Source organism: Lepisma saccharinum, chromosome 17 (genome assembly GCF_977018435.1).
Source record: "Lepisma saccharinum chromosome 17, izLepSacc3.1, whole genome shotgun sequence".
In the NCBI taxonomy this organism is placed as follows: Eukaryota; Metazoa; Arthropoda; class Insecta; order Zygentoma; family Lepismatidae; genus Lepisma; species Lepisma saccharinum.
In genome coordinates this window covers 15,874,164-15,893,696 of record NC_139245.1, presented here as the reverse complement: position 1 = coordinate 15,893,696, position 19,533 = coordinate 15,874,164, and the positions used below count along the sequence as shown (strand labels likewise).

The following is a 19,533-nucleotide window of genomic DNA, read 5'->3' as shown; positions in this document are numbered from 1 at the left end:
CATTGTTATAGGGAATGAATTGTGGGTTTTTCATACACCTCTGAATGAAAGCGACAGAGTATGGTATGGAAACACACAAACTCGTCCCCACCATAAAAATTCAGGACAACCCCGTGTGCAGGTAAGGTTTTGCTTACAGATTTCTGGGACAGCCAGGGTGTCATTCTTGCTGATTTTGGGTTAAAAGGAGCAACTGTAAATGCTGCTGCATATTGTGCTACACTGGATCATCGACGAGCTGCTCTGTGCCATAAATATCCCAACAAAATCTCTGGAGGAGGTCATCATTCTCCATGACAATGCTTGTCCCAATGTGGCTGCATCAGTGACGCAAAAAGTCAGTTTCTGGCATGGGAAAATTCTCAAGCATCCAGATATCTGTATTGCTGAAATCTGGTCTATGTCCCTCATTGATTGAATGTTCTGCTAGACCCGACTTTTCAGGATGGAAATACTTGATGTTGCTTCAAACTACTGGGACCGCATCTTCAAGGAAGCAATAGCCGTTCATTAAGAAAAGGATAATCTTAATCGCGACATAGGGCTCGAAGTAGACCCAGCTTGGTTAGAGTTAGTTAACCAGAAGCGCACATGCAGGAGACATGCCACCTGATTGGTCCGCCATCTTCACCGGGATCCCCCCTCCACGAACGTAGATACAACGGGTTGACGCTCAGAACTGCACTTCAACCCTGAAGATGAGTGATGTTAGCTCTCGAAAGCTTGGAATATTTTCCACAACAAACCTGGTCGATAGCCCGAGAGAATCTATTCATCATTCGTTGCCAGGAAAGCTTACTTGAAGGAATCAGGTTTTGTTATGCATTTATGAATTAGGACTCGAAAGAATGTAACATTTATTAGGACTAAACAAAGATCAATGAAAAGTAAATAGTGAAGTCTGCTGACAACACAGAGAGATGTGTAGAAATTTTATTGTTTTCATCAGGTCTGTTATGGTGTGATATTTGAAACTATACTAAGAAACTGATGTCCAAACTTCAGGAATAAGAAGCTATTTTCAGCTCATATTCAGTTTTCCACTAGAATACAGTTTTCTGCTGAAGGCTCCTGCCATGCTTGGGGTTATGGGCTTACAGTCCACACAAGTAAAAAACATCACATATGACGTTGACAGCTGGAAGTGGGCAGAGTTGACCTAGTCTTCCTTGAATTTGAATACAGGTTGCCTTATCTAATGGAGTTCCCGAACAGCAGGAATGTCAGTGAAGAATTAAATAAAATTATGCATTTTCGATAATTTGCAGGATATTTAGATTTTGCGAAAGTGTCGCATGGAATTTTTGCCAGTATCGGTGATTACATTTGAACTAATACTGGTATTATTGGTCAAAACTGATACATTGACATCAGTGTCACTTCAGTGAAATATGGTATATAGTGTCAAGAATTTGGTTAAATCAAATGTTTGGTTAATTTATTTCTGTATTATAAGTTAGGTATAATCAATTTGTAAAGTATGATTTGCATGAACAGAAGGGAATACCATTAATGTATAATGTATTTGTGTCTTGTATACCCGTATTCAAGAAAACTGCAAAAACAATGTTTCTTTACAGCGAGCTAGGGCTTTGAAACAGAAGAAGGAAGAGGGAAACGATTTGTTTAAAGCTGGACAGTTTCTTGAAGCATACAACCTGTATTCAGAAGCACTGAAGATTGACCCTAATAACACAATCACCAATGCAAAATTGTACTTTAATAGAGCTACAGTATCATCAAAGGTACGTAATTCTTTACAGAGTACAGAGTGTATCTAAACTGTTTCTAGATTTGAATATAATATCAATACACTTTCAAGGACAACTGAAATGACAAAACAAGTAATCTTACACTTTCCTAATTGTCAGTCATACTGTCACCATGCTATTTCAGTGTGCACACTAACACTGAAATGAAAAATGGTCAAAATCACACTGAACATGCATGGGTGATTCTCTCCTCGAAACATTATGAAGGAAATACATTATGTGCTGTGTTGCTTCACATTAAATTCAATTTTATTGCTTCATCCCTCCCACTATGGCATAATGTTATGTACCAACATATATTTCTACCAAATATAGTGTGATACAGCATATGTGGTGCAGACTCATATTTAGAACATGCTGTCTCTGATACTATTCAGAGATACATGTTGTTATTTGCTACGAGAGCCTTGAAGTGTGTCATTGGTAATTAGTAAACACAGTCTTGTGGGGGAAGCAAGTTAGATAATATTTTTTTTATTATATTTAAGAAAATACTGTTTTTTCATTCTCAAACCCAATCATGAGTTTTACAAACGAGAATCTTTCCAGCCTGCAAACATATGTTGTGAGTTTTCTTCTCAAAGCAGGCAAGCAATAATGGAAAGGGATAAGATGTCCCGTGTTGTACATTAGCAAAATTACCATCTACTACAATGCCCTCACATTCAAAATCCTTTTTTTCCCCTCAGTCCCTTTTCTAAGGAAGCACATACAACACCATACACACACACTATTTTTAACCTTCGTGTCCTGGGATGGCCAAATTTCTTTAAAAAGAAAATATATATATATATATTTTTAATCTGCTGCTGGTCTTCCAGGTAATGGAACAAAATGGTTCTGTAGTGGTATGTACTTTAACCTGGTCAATACTAAAGGAAAGAAGTTATGACTCATCTAGTATAACACTACAATTAGCAGTTTCTGAGAATAAATTTTCTTCATAGAACATATGGAATTTCAAGTTGAAAACAGCTTCTGTATTGTAATGGTTAAAATATCATCTGTAATAATAATGTAGAGGTGTAGTGTTAGGGTTACAAGAATTGAATCAAAAGCAAACAACTGATCGAGAGTGGTCCCAGTATTCTGCATATATATATTTTAATAATTAGTATAACTTCATAATTGGGAAAAGAGACACGCGGTAGTATATAAATATGGAGAAATTAGTACTCACATTTATCCACGAAGCTGGTTTTTCTTTTTCAATTAATTTCAGTGACCATTGCCACCATCCTAGAGTTAAAAACATCTGCCAAAATTGGCATATCTAAATCAGTAATATTTCGATATTTAATTATTAATGCAGTCCACGTTTCTACTGTTTTCCTGAAATGAAATAACATAACAAATGTGGTTTTGTTTTTCTTGTAATGATTTTGAATCTTTATTTTCATTCCATTTCATTAATATGTAAAACTTTTTCTGTGCAGTGAAATTTTTAACATTCTAATTTCTTACAGCATTTTTCTATGTGTCATATATCAGTTATAATATATTTCAGAATTATTAAATGTCTTGCTTCGTTATGTCACTAGTTTCAATTGTCTGATATCAGAGTGTGTTCATATCTCTATGAACATGTCATACCACTCACCCCTTCTATTTCTCTTCCATGTTTTATTTGTGTATTTATGTTTTAACTGTATGGTGTGAATAAACATCCTACATACACAGCCATGAAATTTGGCAGGTGGCAGAAGTTTGCTCTGTTGCCATGTCGGAACACAACCCTGGGTCTTAAGAGGTTTAAGAGAATGAAAGATCTTGTTGTAGAGTTGAACTTTGTAATGCATGTGATACAAACGGGCAGTAATTGCTCGTAAGGTCAGGAATGACACAACAGTGCCTTGGAGAGAGGTTGTTCTGATGCTCGAACTAGACAATGCATCATGGTTGATGTGCGTGGGAACCGGCAGAAATTCTGCCTAGCCACCTATTTCCATGGCCGTGCGTTTAGTGGCAGATGATTGAATCATAAGACACCTTTCAGCAGTTTTACCAGTACATGTTTTTTTTTGCTTTTTCCCCATCATGCTTGAAGAGATCATGTGCTTTCATATGTAAAGAACTGTTTTGTTTACATCAGTGTTTCTGTTGTTGTTTGCACTGGCAGACAAATGAACTGGTAATTTATCAAGCCATATATACTTCCAAGAGAGAGGTTTTTTCTTTAAATTTCCCCTTCCTCTCTTTTTTTTTTAGTTAGGTCGACTAAATGAAGCTGTTGCTGACTGCACGTCTGCCTTGAGTTTGGACGAAAGTTACCTGAAAGCCTTGCTGAGAAGAGCCAAGTGCTATATGGATCTCAGTGAATATGAAGAGGCTGTAAGAGATTATGAGAAAGCTGTGAGAATGGACAAAAATAGAGGTACGTATGTTTGAGTTCCCTAGATATAAACATGCATTTCATTTAGCAGTGCAGTAGTAAGTTTAATCAAGAATGTGAAAATAAGTTAGTCAATAGGTAAATAAAAAAGCAAAATTTCTGTACGAAAACAGTCAACTTCAGGTTCAAAATAAAATTTCAGTGTTATAGCGGTGAAAAATCGGATGAAAAGTGGTACATACTAGGGTGAATCAAAAAGTAAGTTACACCCGACCCGTGTTCCTGTACTCTTGAGAGATAAAATAATCACACTTGGTGGCAACACTGTCTGAAATGTTTTCTTCACACACCAGAAGCAGCTGGTTTAGTATGCGAGTGGTCACAGTGTGAGTATGGCACGTCTTATTCAGGTGGCATCCAACATTGAGGTGCGCTTCGTCATCCAATTTTTGTGGGCACAAAAGCATAATCGGAGTGAAATCCATCGCCAAATTGTCGAGATGTATGGTGAGAATGCAATGTCACACACCATGATCAGAAAATGGTGCCAGATGTTCGTAGAGGGAAGAACGAACGTGAAAGGACGAACAGTGTGTTGGGCAGCCTGCAACTGTGAACACTATAGAGTAATCAGAGCGTGTGAATGCAATTACACCTGCCAACAACCACGTGAAAATTAAAAGAGATTGCAAGTGAACTGAACATATCTTACAATAGTGTGTCTATGCTGATTCATCACCAGTTAGGTGTATTGTAAACTGTGCTCTCACTGGATGCCGCAATTGTTACCCGATGAGCACAAAAGTCAACTCAATTGAAATTGAATGGATTTTTTACACACAAGAAATAAAAAAAGTGGTCACACGATTCAAAAAGTGCATGGAATACTTTGGTGACTATGTCGAAAAAAGTTAAATGTTCATGCATTTTGTACAATAATTATTTTCTTTCTAATGTGTTTTGTTTGTTTTTACAGGGGGGTGTAACTTCCTTTTTGATTCACCCACGTAAAATTACATTTTGGTTTTAAAATTGAAAATATAATCCCAATTTGATTTAAAGAACTGCACTTATCACACAAAATAAACATATCCCTTCTAATAGCACATTTATGTAGTTGCCAGAGTATTAAGTTTATTCCTGAATAAAGGGTCCATTTTTGCTTCTCAAACATTTACAACAGAATTAATCAATTTTCTGTGAATTGCATAACTTGCAGGATAATTTGAACTTAAGAAAGTGTTATGTCGGTAAATAAACTAAACTTCATGTTTAAAAGTCTATTTAGCATTTTGCAGTTCATTTTGCATCATTTCGTGACAAAACAGGGTAGGAAAATGCACCTGCCACCTTTCAGAAAGATGAAAAATTAACAATACAATGTGTTATTTCACATGGTGGCCGTGGTGGCTCAGTTGGTAACGCGTCTGACTACCATGCTCAAGGTCCCGGGTTCGATCCCCGGCCGGTTCAAATCCGGGAACTTTTATAACGTTGGAAGCAGCCCCGGCGCCCACCCAGCGTCGAATAACATGGGTACCTGGGGGAAACCCTGGGGGGCAAAGGCTGTCAGGGGCGTGGTGCTGATCACATCACCCCTACTCACGACCGGATCAAGAAAGTGTGGGGCGTTACCCCCACACCCCCTATACGACTTCATGGCGTGGTGCTAAGCACAGGGGAACACTTTACCTTTACCTTTATGTGTTATTTCACATTTCATTTTTTCGTCAAAAGAGAAATTTGCATGCCTCTAGTAATCAATATGACTGTATTAATTATGTAGCACTATTTACTTTTGTTGGCTGCATTTGGGCAATTCCATAGATGTATCTGTAATATTTTGAAACTAACCTTATCTATTCTTTAAACTAATTATATGAAAGCTGTACAAATACTGTACAAAGTATTGCTTTTGTATTTTACATAATTATATTTTGTAGACTTAGCTTGTAATTATTCTTTGTATATTGATAAAAATTATACTGTTACAGACAAACCAGAAAACATATGAATACACCTACAATACATAACTATCATATTTTTGTGAGAGGCAGACAAGAAAATTTCTGATGTGCAAACAATGATAAAAGATCAGTCTTTTATAAATTGGAGAATATATATATATATTTTATTTCCTAATTACACACACATACATACATATATACATAGCAACAGTGATGATGATTGGGTTCCAAACCTAGGGAGCAAGGTGCCAAAACTGGGGAAAGGACAGTTTACTTTACCTTGTTAGATAAGGTTTAGCATGGTGCGGGAGCAAAAATGGCAAAAAGTAAGGGGGGCAACTGCCCCCTTCCCTAATCTCCGCCACTATGTATCAAATGAAAAGAAAATGAAACACTCATCAGACACTGGAAAAAGTTTAAATTTTGTTGGTGCAGGTTTCACTTTTCATATAATTACCCATTGAGATTTTGGGCAGGGCATGGATTTTTCATTGTGTTCTTTCATTATCATTCATCTTCATCGCAGTGGTTATCTTCGGGAGGTAGCATACACAAAATGCATGTTTGTATAATTGTATTGGCTAGAGGCACATATTTTTGGTAGATAAAAAAGCAAAATTTTGGTACAGAAACAGTCAATTTCGGGTTCAAAAGCAGCAATTAAAATGTAATTTTGTTGTTATAGCGGTGAAAAAGTGGCACATAATGACATTTTGGTTTTAGAAATTTGAATATAATTCCAAATTTGATTTAAAAACTGCAGTATTACACAAAATAAACATCTCTTCCAATGGCACATTAAATCATTACCAGAATATTAAGTTTATTCCTGTATAAGGGGGTCCATTTTTGATTCTCAAATATTTACAGCAGACTTAATCAATTTTCCGTGAATTGCATAACTCACAGGATACTTCAGACTTCAGAAAGTGTTGTGTTGGTATATAAGTGGTAAATTTCGTGTTTGAGTCTTTCGTATTTTGCAGTTCATTTCACATCATTTCGTGACAAAACAGGGTAGAAAAATTCACCTCACATCTTTCAGAAACATGAAAAATTAACATTACAATGTGTTATTTTACGTTTTTGTCAAAAACGAAATATGCATGCCTCTAGGTATTGCTTATTGATTACATTGTTTATATTGTTTATATTTGTTTCAGAAAACAAAAGACTGTTAGCTGAAGCAAAGTTGGCACTGAAGAAATCAAAAAGAAAGGACTACTACAAAATCTTGGGTGTGGACAAAAATGCAACTGAAGATGAAATTAAGAAAGCCTACAGGAAAAGAGCTTTGGTTCATCATCCAGGTATGTTTCTCGTGGTATTTCATAAACTATGTATAATTGTGGGGGAAACTTGAATAACGTTACAAAATTGCACACTTAGTATGAACGAAGCTTTGGAATCTTAAGCACAATAATTGCATGTATTTATTTATCTATGATATGTTAGAAAACTAATAACAAGAAACAGAGCCAGAAATGTACCAAGAATAAAGGTGGACATGGAAGAGTTGAGGATAGTGGAGAGTTTCAAATATCTAGGAAGAATAATTGAGAGAAGTGGAAGAATAGATGAGGAGGAAAACAGAGGAGGACAAATGAGTGGTGGACTATATCAAAGGGTTCGAAGATTAATATGGAACAGGGATGTACCTATGAAATGCAAGAAGGTAATATACAAACATGCTATGTGCCAATAATAACATATGGAGCAGAGACTTGGACAATGACAGAGAGAGATGAAAGAAAGATGCAGGCAGTGGAGATGAAATTTTTAAGGAGTATGTTGAGGAAGACTAGAAGGGATAGAATAAGGAATGAAGAGATTCGACAGACAGTTGGTGTGGTGAAGCCCCAGGACAGAATAGATCAGGCACAGACAAGATGATTTGGACACATGAAGAGGATGGGTGCAGAAAGACTGCCAGTAAGAGCTTACAATGCACAAGGAGTAGAAGTAAGGCCAAAGGGGAAACCAAGATGTCTGTGGAAAGAGCAGATAGTGGAGAGTGTTAGAAGAAGAGAACAAGATTGGAACATTGTGGAGATATAGGAAACGGCAAAGGAGGAGGATGATATTAGAAAGGTTTCACTTTAACAACTACTACTTTTAACTGACCAAAGAAGTTAACTATTTGTCATATTAATTTTTCTCTTGTAGCATACAGATTTTTTTAAGACCCTGATACTGGGTTGAAACGTTCCATGTTAAGTGTTTTTATATCTTAATAAACTGCCTTGGTCAGCATCTTAGTGTTTTTAATATGGAAACAAGGCTTAATTATATTACAACGGGACTTCCCACCGAAACACCCTGTATTTCATAAGCAGTATGTCAAGGATGTAATTTTGTTTCTTCTCTTCCTCCAAGTTTCCTTGGAACCGAAAGTAGGAATTGGAAACAATCACTGCTGAAATGCTGTAATGAGCTTGAGACGAAGTCGATCATTGTGTAGAAATCTGCATGTATAGAGCATTTGACATGCTCTGTACAGTAACAAAAACATGTATTCCTATCTAAAGTTTACAGCCTGTGACAATTTTTTGAAACTCCGACAATCATTTTGAATAGCCCTGTATTTTCTCATTCTGTAATCATGCAGTTAGCATCATCCTCTTAAAGTCTAGTCGTGCATTTTTGACACTTCTTTAGTACTTTTATCCTCTTGTGATGCTAGAGAAGTAGCATTTTTTTCTTCATTAAATTTTTGATCAAGTTTAGTTGTCATTTGCAATTAGTTATTTATTTTACATAAACTGTTTTGGGTTCCTTCTTCAGGGATGGTCAGGAATTATGACATTAAATGGTAAAACACTGTCATCATCGCCCAACATGGATGATAAATTGTTAGGAAGCTTAAAACTCTGTCTGAGGAAACTAAAATTGGCATATTTGAGAACAACATGCCAAAAACTTAAGACCCCATTACATACACGACATGTTGGAAGGTTCAAACCTTGCAGTAAATGACAATTGGTGAGGTGGCTGTGACCAATTTTGAAATGAGTTAAGATAACTTCTTCTCGGTGCAAGGAATGGTACAAATTGTTTATTTGTTGTCTAGAAAACAGATGATAATTTATCTGCAATGTATTATTGTTCCAAGGAATGATAACTTGCTGTTGCAAAAACTCTAGTTGATGCTCTTACGTGGGTCGTTCAATATATAAGTTTCCGTATGCTGTAAAAAAAATATTTTTAAGATACATTAGAAAACTATACATACATGTGTAGGAGGATCCTTCCTCAATTCTCCACATAATCCCCATAGAGATTCAGACATTTGTCCCACCGTTGCACCAATTTGCCCATACCCTTTGCAAGAAAATCAGGGCTCTGGCTATTGAGCACTATTCTCACATTACGCTTCACTTCTTCATCTGTTTCGAAATGGTAACCTTGCAATTCAGACTTTAACACCGGAAAATGATGGAAATCACTCGGTGCTAAATCAGGGCTGTATGGAGGGTGGGGCAGCCGTTCCCACCCCAATTCTTCAATTTTGTGTTGTGCTTGTACTACTGAGTGGGAGCGAGCGTTAACGTCAAGAAGAATGACACCAGCTGACAGGAGACCTGGTCGCTTATGTCGAATTGAGTTTTTCAGTTTATTCAATGTTTGACAATAACGGTCAGCATTAATTGTTCTTCCTCGTTCCAAAAAGTCCATAAGCAGAACGCCCTTAGCATCCATGGTTCTGAACTCCTTATGACGCGAGCCCGCGTTTTCCGAACAAGCATTTACTTTTCGCCCTTGAGCGCATGTGCCTTCACGTCTGATAACGAATCGATTGTTGTTCCTTGTAGACGAAGGATGGCGCTTGTCAACCATGTGCTTCATTTTAATGGCATTGCTTTATACAATATTTTATAGCACAGGGAAACTTATATATTGAACGTCCCTAGTAATTTCAATCTAGTTGATGCTGTTAATTTCAGTCTCGCTGTTCACCAGATGTCACTTCTATCCTAATATATTTGGGAATTTTTCATTTTCTGTAAACTTAGGTGTCAAAATTGGTGAGCTTTTACTTGGTCTGTGTTGAGGTTCATTACTGTGGTATAAATAAATTAGGATGATGTTTGTGTATTGCAGATCGCCATGCCAATGCCTCAGAATCGGAAAAGAAAGAGCAGGAAAGGAAATTCAAGGAGGTTGGTGAGGCTTATGGTATCCTGTCAGATTCAAAGAAGAAGTCGCGTTATGACAGTGGACAAGACCTAGAGGATGGTGAAGGATTCCCAGGTAAAAGTTAGTGTTTACAAATTCTCTTCCCTTTAACCTCACTTTCATTCTTACCTTCAGACATGTCCTACCAAGATTTCCTTTTATTCACAAAGGTCCTCTAATATTACATTCCCAATTTTTACACTATCCTGTATTTTAAGGGGGAATGTTCACATTTCAACATAATGGAATTAAAATTGCCATCTGCACTACTACTTTTTTTTTTTTATATATACAACTAATTTTTTTGTATCCTTGTGTGTACAGTGGACTGGTGTATATCCCTGCAAGTTTTCTGAACTTACTCTCTTACTTCATGTATAATACAATTTATTAAATAACAAGGAGGTGAAAATGTTATTGTACCTTTTCCATAGAAACTTCTGGGAGTTATTTGTCCAAATTTTTAGCATTCCCACTGGACTTGTGATAGTTGTGAATGACTATAATTGTCCAACTACAAATATCCATTTTCCGTTAATAAAATTATAAAATTTCATTTCAATTTTTCATTCGTATTATAATAGTAAAAAACAAAGTGCTCCCCTGTGCTTCGCACCATGTTATTAAGGCGTATAGGGGTGTGGAGTTAGGGCTCCATGCTTTCTTGATCACGGCCGAAGGTGGAGGTGATGTGATCAGCACCACACCCCTGGCCACCTTTACCCACCCGAGTTTCCTCCAGGTACCCACTTTATACGATGCTGGGTAAGTGCCGGAGCCACTTGAACAGTTGGAAAAAATCCCGGTTCTCTCCCGCTGGGGATCGAACCTGGGTCTCTCGCATGGTAGTCAGATGCCCTAACGACTAAGTTCCCGCGGCACAATTTGATCTTCAAATTTTATACCAGATAGTTACAAACAAAACAATAAATTCTGGTGTACAAAATACTACCACGTATCCTCAACATTTCTACAAAGTTTCAGTATAAAATCTGTAGTGGTCTTCCAGAAAAAGATACATATATGCTCAAAAATATAGTTCTTGGTAATTTGTCCTCAAAAATCACAAGAACCTCCCTAATCAGGAACTTTTATCCATTTCTCTTCTTCCGTTTTCTTTTCTGCTATATATTTTTTTCTTTTCTTGATCCTTGATTCTTATACTAGCTTCTTAGTTGGAAATTCCTAAATTCTAATTGTATCGTGTCTACATTATTTAATGTTTTCCTGGAATGAAATCCATTTTCATCATGAAATTTCACGACGAAAATAAATTTCAATTCAATTTCATGAAAGTTCAATTTGTGATGCAGAACTGCTGTTTAAACGTAAAATCATCAATCCGAAGAATTCTTGAACATGCCAAAAGTTGGTTTATTTGCAACCTTACCATATCTAGCATTTCATTTCTTTTATGATTTTGGTTATTGCTATGTGAACATTTTTCTACAAGTTGTGTACCTTCTTGCAGTCTAAATATTGGTTCTTTTCTCCAGTCTTTTGTGCTCTGTTGAACATTCACCATGATTCCCATCCATTAGGTTGTAACATGTGCTCAGATTTAATATCATTGAAATGTTATTGAGGAAAGTAAACAATATAACATATTTACACGTGTATAGTGCGCGTGCGTGTATAATGCGCACCCTGGTTTTTGATGGGTAAAAGTTAAAAAAAATTATATCACATATATAATGTGCAGTACAATTCAGTTTCAAGATATGCTTCCTTAGTTGTAGGTCGTAAAGCTCTTGCTATGCTGATCAAGAGTGAATAACATCATACCTATTCAATGAGTCACCTTTTGCTATGTGGACCAAGAGGAGAATATCCTCTTGTGTAAACAATAACAAGTCTCCAACCCATGCCACCTCCCCCTTATCCCTCCGCTGTGTTTAGCATCCCAAAGCTTTCACTCTTAACCACCATATTTATTCTGTAATAGTAGAAAGTGAGATCAAAATTACATTATGGATTTGCAGTGCTCAGGAAGTTATTTTCTATTATTTCTCGCCCAACAAATACTGCTGACATGCATGCAATGTGACAGAAGGTGCATGCTCAAATTCTGCCAGAGTTGCACTGCTTTTCTTGGTGTCACAGAACATTACATTACAAAGTGAAAAATCGTGTGAAATGGCCTTCAAACTTTGATACGTGGTTTTGCTCATTCGTTCTTACTTTTTCTAAAAGAACTTCAAAGTATATACTTTCCTGTGACTAATGTAACATTTATACGAGGCAAATTCAGGACCTTTAAACTAGCAGTTAGCAGCACAAGATTTCTTCCATTAAGAAATTTACACAATTCATATATATATTATTATTTGACCAGCAATACATTTTAATTATTGTTTTCTTTTTCATCCAAAGCACCATAGAAATCAGAACGTTCCTTCATTGTGTGATGAACTTATTTCAACTGCATTTCACATTAGTGTTGTTATCTTGAATGGAATACTGTTGCCATATTCAGAAACTACAGGATTTAAGCTTTACAACGATATATAACATGATAGGGTTCCATAAACATGAAAAATCAATGCAAGTGTCCCAAAATCATGGAATGGCCCTGTACGGGTTCATGTTGGATGTCCGAATTATTCCGTGCATAATACGCACCACAGTTTTTGGGAGCAAAAATTTTAGAAAAAAAGTGCGCATTATACATGAGTAAATGCGGTATACATTTTATGATATCTACACTTTTTCTACTTTTGTCTTATGTAAGAAATCAATTTCCTTTGAAGTTCAACTTCCAATAAACTCCTTTTCAAGTTCTGTTTTCCCCTTCTCTTTATTTTGTGCACGTATGATCTACATATCCCAGTTAATATTTATAACAACTCGGAAATTTCACATCTAAAATATGAGAAATTTTGAGACCGAAAATTGTACTGCTACCACAACAGCAAAACATCTATTACCCAATAAATAACAAAAGAAAATTGATTTGTAATTAGAAAATGGAAAAACTAACAGATGTATTAAATATATATATATATAAACAGTATATATAAAATGGCGTAGGAGACAGTAAACACTTACCACAATAAATGAAAAGTCTTATATTTCGAGGCTAGTACCTCATTGTCATGTTAGATAGATAGAACGAAGTTCCGGTAAACAAAAGCATTGAGTCAGAGAATACTGACGCTGGCGTCTGTACAGTGTTGCCAGAGAAAAGTTATAGAACACTGGTTCAGATGAGCAGATCTTTTCACCAGTGTTTACTGCTGCAGGGTGGGATGGAATGGAGAAATGCTTATTGGGTGGCTAGGTTGAGTCCAGGGGGTATGGTAGCATGCATGTCTGATATGTAGGCCCTTTCATATCCCATCGCCTGCAGGTGGAGGTGTATGTGTTCTGGGGTAATAGATGTACTATGGCTAGACGGAAACAGTTGTTGAAGGTGGTGGTGTGGCTGTTGCTGTGGGTGGCGACAGTGAAGTCTTGAGTTTTGGGTAGAGGCTCTGTGCTTATTGATGCAGAGATTCAGGAGGGTAGGGGTTTCACCCAGGTAGAAGTAACCACAGATTTGACAGATGAGGGTGTATATCAGGTTGGAGAAGTGGCAGGTGCCCTTTGGGTGAAGGGTGAATTCACCAGCAGCGGTAGGGATTTGGAGGGTGGGGGAGGTGATGAGTATGGGGAAGGTCTTCCATCTGGATTTGTTGCACCTGTGGGCTGAGGTGGGTGGGATGGGATTGGCACAGTCATGGGAACCAAAATGGCCCCCTCCTATGCAAACCTGTTCATGGGCAGGCTCGAACAATAGTTCCCGGACTCCCAACATCTGAAACCACTCCTCTGGCTCATATTCATTGATGACATTATTCTCCTCTGGACACATGGCAAACCCTCCCTCACCACCTTCCTAAACCAACTGAAAAACTTCGCCACCCTCAAATTCACCTGGCTCCACTCCAAAGACCAAGTGACCTACCTAGATGTGGATATCCACATTGTGGGAGACCACTTGAAAACATCCATATGCATCAAACCAACCAACCATCTCAAGTATCTTCACTACTCCAGCTCTCACCCCCACCACACCAAAAAAGCCATACCATTCCCCTTAGCTCTTAAAGGCCAACGCCTCAACTCATCCCACTCATCCTGCCAAAACTACGACCTGCACCAAGTCCCAATTAACCAGGGCTACCCCTCCACCCTCATCAACAAACAAGAACCAGGGTCGCCACCCACACCCATGCCAAACAACCCAATACCAACCCTCCCACTCTGATCACTAGAGGCACATATTTTTGGTAAATAAAAAAGCAAAATTTCGGAACAAAAACGGAGTCAATTTCGGGTTCAAAAGCGGTAAATAAAATGAAATATCGGTGTTATAGCGGTGAAAAATTTGATGAAAAGTGGTATATAAAAAGACATTTTGGTTTTAAAATTGTGAATATAATCCTAAATTTGATTTAAAAACTACACTTATTCCACAGAATTAACATTTCACTTCTAATAGCACATTTATGTAGTTATAAGAGTATTAAGTTTATTTCTGTGTAAAGGAGTCCATTTTTGCTTCTCCAATATTAACAGCAGAATTAATCAATTTTCCGGGAATTGCATAACTCACAGGATACTTCAGACTTCAGAAAGTGTCGCGTCGGTATATAAATGGTAAATTTCGTGTTTAAGAGTTAATTTCGCTTTTTGCAGCTCATTTCGCATTATTTCGTGACAAAACATGGTCACAAAATGCATCTCACACCTTTCAAAAACATGAAAAATTAACACTACAATGTGTTTTTTTCAAATTTCGTTTTTTCGTCAAAAACGAAATATGCATGCCCCTACTGATCACCCAATACCATTCTCACCTCCTGAAAATCAAACATACCATCCACTCCCTTCTTCCCATCCTTCACAGTGATCCCGACACCAGAGACATCTTTTGGTACAAACCTAGGGTCATGTTCCGATGCTTCCCAACCTGAAGAACATCTTGGTCCAAAAAACACCCACCGCTTCCATCCCACAGGTGCAACAAACCCAGATGGAAGACCTGCCCCATACTTGTCACCTCCCCCCTACCTCCAGATCCCTACCAACCCACACCGACAGCCACAACACCACCTTCAACACTTCAACAACTGTTTTTGTCTAGCCATAATACATCTATTACCCCAGCACACACACCTCCACCTGCAGGCGATGGGAAAGGGCCTATATATCCGACATGCACGCCACCATACCCCTCCGGACTCAACCTAGCCACCCAATAAGCATTTCTCCATTCCATCCCAAACTGCAACTCACCCACCACCCACCCTGCAGTAAACACTGGTGTAAAGATCTGCTCTTCTGAACCCGTGTTCTATCACTTTTTTCTGGCAACACTGTACGGATGCCAGCATCAGTATTCTGTGACACTATGCTTTTGTTTACCGGAACTTCGTTCTTTCTATCTAACATGACAATGAGGTACTAGCCTCGAAATATAAGACTTTTCATTTATTGTGGTAAGTGTTTACTGTCTCCTATGCCATTTTTTTTAAATGTAATTTATATTAAAAAAAGGAAATTTAACCCAAAACATGGACATTCTGATCAAGTTCTTTACCTACAAGTGGGGGAAGAATGTATACTCGAGGTTCCAATCTATTTTCTACATAATGGGTGAAATATGTATTTTGCTAGAGTATTTGGCCGGTATTCTCTGCATGCAAGTGCACTGTAAATAAAAATTGCATAGTTTTAAATTATGATTTTATTCAAACTGTTATACTACCAAGATTTTTTTTAAAAAAGTAGCATATTTTAAAACTTACTTGAACTCTCCATGTTTGACAATGCTATTGCATAATGATGAAAACTAACAACATTCTTAATTAAATGTTCTTCATTCAATACAATCTGCACATTAATTTTCATTGGTACCTCGTGCACATAAATCATTTATGTAAGAAACTCCTACATCATGACATTAAGTATAGAGTTTGATTAATTATATCATGGATTCTTTAGTAGGATATGCTGCAAAATTGATATTTGTATTTTTTGTATTTTACATCACCTTGTTCTACCTCATTAGGTTATCTCAATGTCTAATCATATTTAATTGATGAATGCACAAACAAAGGAACACCCATGCGAAAGTTGGGTCTCAAATTCAGAACTTTCAATCTGGCAAAGTTGGGAAATACAGTGTTTGTTTAAACCATGAGCTGTCTTCATAACAAACTGTGTGAAAGAAAAGTTTGTTAACTTAGTTTTACATTATGATATGAATATGTAAATAACATACACTTTGATGACAGTGACATTATTTGCTTTATAAGAGCAACTGATTGTTTTTTTTTTGTTTTTTTTACCAGTTACAGGAAAATAAATCCCTATTTCATAAGGTTTTGTCTTGCAGACAGTTGTACTATCTCAATACAGTAACACCAACGAACGAAATGCTTCAGCAAACAGAAGAGTTTTTAATAAAATGCATTGTGAGATGGAGAATCTGTTCTTGAAAATAAAATTTCCCATTAATCAGGTTTATTTTGAGGAGATGCAAAGTATAGTGCACATGTGGAATGTTTGATATTTAACACCTCTTGGTGTCCTCAAAATGTCACATAATGTTATTTCTTTCTTTCTTGCAGGTGACATAGATCCTAACAATGTTTTCCAGGCATTTTTCGGTGATCCAAGTGGTGGGACTTTCAATTTCAGCTCTGCTGGCTTCCCTGGTGGTTTTACTTTTCAATTTGGTTAAGATACAATGTGCCCGTGATAGGGAGAAGCATTCCAGGGCATAGTTTGTAATCTGTGGTGAAGTGTATTGAATAAATTGGAAATAAACAATAGAATATGTTAAAATAAAATAAAAATGTGATGAACAAAATACTCAGTCAAAAAGCAGTAAAAGCAGTATTGCTTTCATGAAATCATTAATATTTTGAAACTTAACAGCCAATAAACTAGCACTGCAAAATTATTTGCATTATGAGGGTTGAATTAATGTTGAGAATTTTGGCACTTAATTTTGCATAATCATTTCCTCTGAAATTTGCAAAAGCACGAGTTTGTGAGATGTAATAATAATAATAATAACAACTAAAAACAATGAATGATACACATAAGATTTCAGATTATGGGTGAAACAAATAAGATTTCTGTAAAAGGGTTGAGATTTTTTGTCTGATACTGGGATGCCAGTATGTAATCAGTTTTCTAGCATTTTAATTGTCAGCTTTACTTGGTGTATTTTTAGAAATAAAAGAAGTATACTTTACTATGACTTACACTAAGAAAGATGATGATATTACGAGCATCTAGTGTCTAATCGCAGTCAAGTTGTGGAAGTGGGAGGAATCTGCTCATGTTGCCTATGTGGTACAACTTTTCCTATGAAACCTTTGCCTGTACCTTTTGCGAAAGTTATGTCAAATTTTTGTAGATACATCTGTTTTCACCATCCTTTTTACCAACACTTGGATATATAATGTTTTAAAAAGATTGAGAACATGAGTGATCAACCACAAATGACAAACAGCATCTCAATACTGCAAGTTAATGAACGAAGGCAGTTCTTTTGACATTTTTAAAGTTGATTGCCATGCACATATCTTCTCTCTAGAACAGTAATCAGAAATTCCATTAATAACATTCCAACAGCCCATAGCTGCATGTTTAAACATAAACCATTGCTGCTGTACACAATGTGTAATGTTTAGGTTTTGATTCACAACAGTAAAGTTGTGCATATTGTCACTCATATTTGTTTATTTAGTTCATGTTAACAAAATTTTAATGACATAAGTAATAATCACTGTATGTGCAAATTGCATGTGAAGTTAAATTTGTGAGAGTATGATTATTGTGCCTCAGATATACTGAGTGCAATTTTTAAGGAACTTTTCTTTATGAATAAATATTCTCCCTGTTTCACCTTGCAGCAGGTACTTTTCATTTTTAAAATCATGCTGCAACTTGACACACAGATGGTGTTGTTTGAGGCATTTGTTGTTGAAAGGGATGCCACGTATGTAGTTGTTTTTCACATAAAGAGATATGAATGGAGAATTTGCAAAAAATTAAAGAACGCACATGAATTGTGCCAAGTTATGTCCTAGTTCGTGCCCAAATGCTTAAGTTTACACAGGTGTGTGGAATACAGTTAAGGAGGCTATGCTGTAATTTATTGTTTCTTTAAGCATTGGCATGTGGCATCTCTTTGCATTTTTGTTCTTAAATGAAACTGAAATTACACAAAACTTCATTTGAGATGTTATTAATGATATACTGGCATATATTTAGCAGTAGAAGTAGTAAAGATGGTTTTTGATAAGGCTATGTAATTTGACAATAGATGAAATTAAATGTATAAATTGTACTGTAGTGGATTAGAAGTGTTCTATGAAATGACTGAAGGCATCAAGAACAACTTACATAACAGCATAGAATGTAATTTTATAGTTGTACTGTCAGGAGGTACAACTCTAATAATGGATAATGTATGCCAGTAATTGAGTGTTGTGTAAAGTGTAATTATTTATTCAGACTTGTATTTATTTGATAGAATAAATACTGCATTGTGACTTTTGTATTTGTGTTGTTTTTTTGTTGGTTTATAAGTTTATGTATATGTTACTGTTTTGTATTCTGTGAATTTGGCTAAAATCTTAATTATGCAGAGAGGCTAATTGCTACTTAGTCCATGACAGTCATTTGAGACTGGAATAATTTGAAGTTTTGCATGGTATGTGTGGTACACATGGTGACAACATTGTAGAAAGTTCAGTGTTTCTGTATTACCCATTTTATTCTGGAACCAGTTAATTTTGAAGATCCAGCATACAGCATAGAAACCTCATGACAGTGATTACTGGGTTCCCACATGCCTGGAAAAACCTGGAAATCTCAGGAAATTAGAAAAAAGTAAAATTCTCAGGGAAAATCCTCTAGTTGATCAATGAGTCACATTGAAGTACATTTGAAGGGCTAGAATATGCCCCTGCCTGTTGATTGTCTTCACACAAGCTGCTTTGAAGACATAGGCTTGTAACATATGTATATTTTCCATTACAGATTAATTGATATTGTGTCCATTTGTAAATTTCTGTTTCTGAAAAGAGTGAAAATGTTTGTTCTATATGTGGTATGTTTGGAATGTTATTTTCTGCGCTGCAATACAATTAGAAACTCTGACAAATATCTGTAACCGTAGTCCTTAATTATATGTGCACAGGGATTCTTCATTTAGTTTGAACTGATATGAAGTATTTCCCAGTACTGATAAACTACTGATATAAAATTTACTGATTTCGAT

At 36.4% G+C, this 19,533-nt stretch overlaps 1 protein-coding gene across 4 annotated transcripts in view; it reads left to right on the top strand.

The window, feature by feature from the left end:
* The window catches only part of Tpr2 (Tetratricopeptide repeat protein 2), a 41,113-nt gene extending 22,303 nt beyond the window's left edge, over nucleotides 1–18,810 (top strand). For 3 of the 4 annotated variants that reach the window (XM_083138997.1, XM_083138995.1, XM_083138998.1), the window contains 5 exons: nucleotides 1,581–1,745; nucleotides 3,981–4,146; nucleotides 7,235–7,381; nucleotides 10,173–10,328; nucleotides 16,865–18,810. In XM_083138997.1, coding sequence (XP_082995123.1) covers nucleotides 1,581–1,745; nucleotides 3,981–4,146; nucleotides 7,235–7,381; nucleotides 10,173–10,328; nucleotides 16,865–16,977 — 747 coding nt within the window. In that variant the 3' untranslated portion in view covers nucleotides 16,978–18,810. The remainder of the gene's footprint in view (nucleotides 1–1,580; nucleotides 1,746–3,980; nucleotides 4,147–7,234; nucleotides 7,382–10,172; nucleotides 10,329–16,864) is intronic. The other variant, XM_083138996.1, reaches the window with a different exon arrangement.
* Nucleotides 18,811–19,533: the final 723 nt, after the last annotated feature.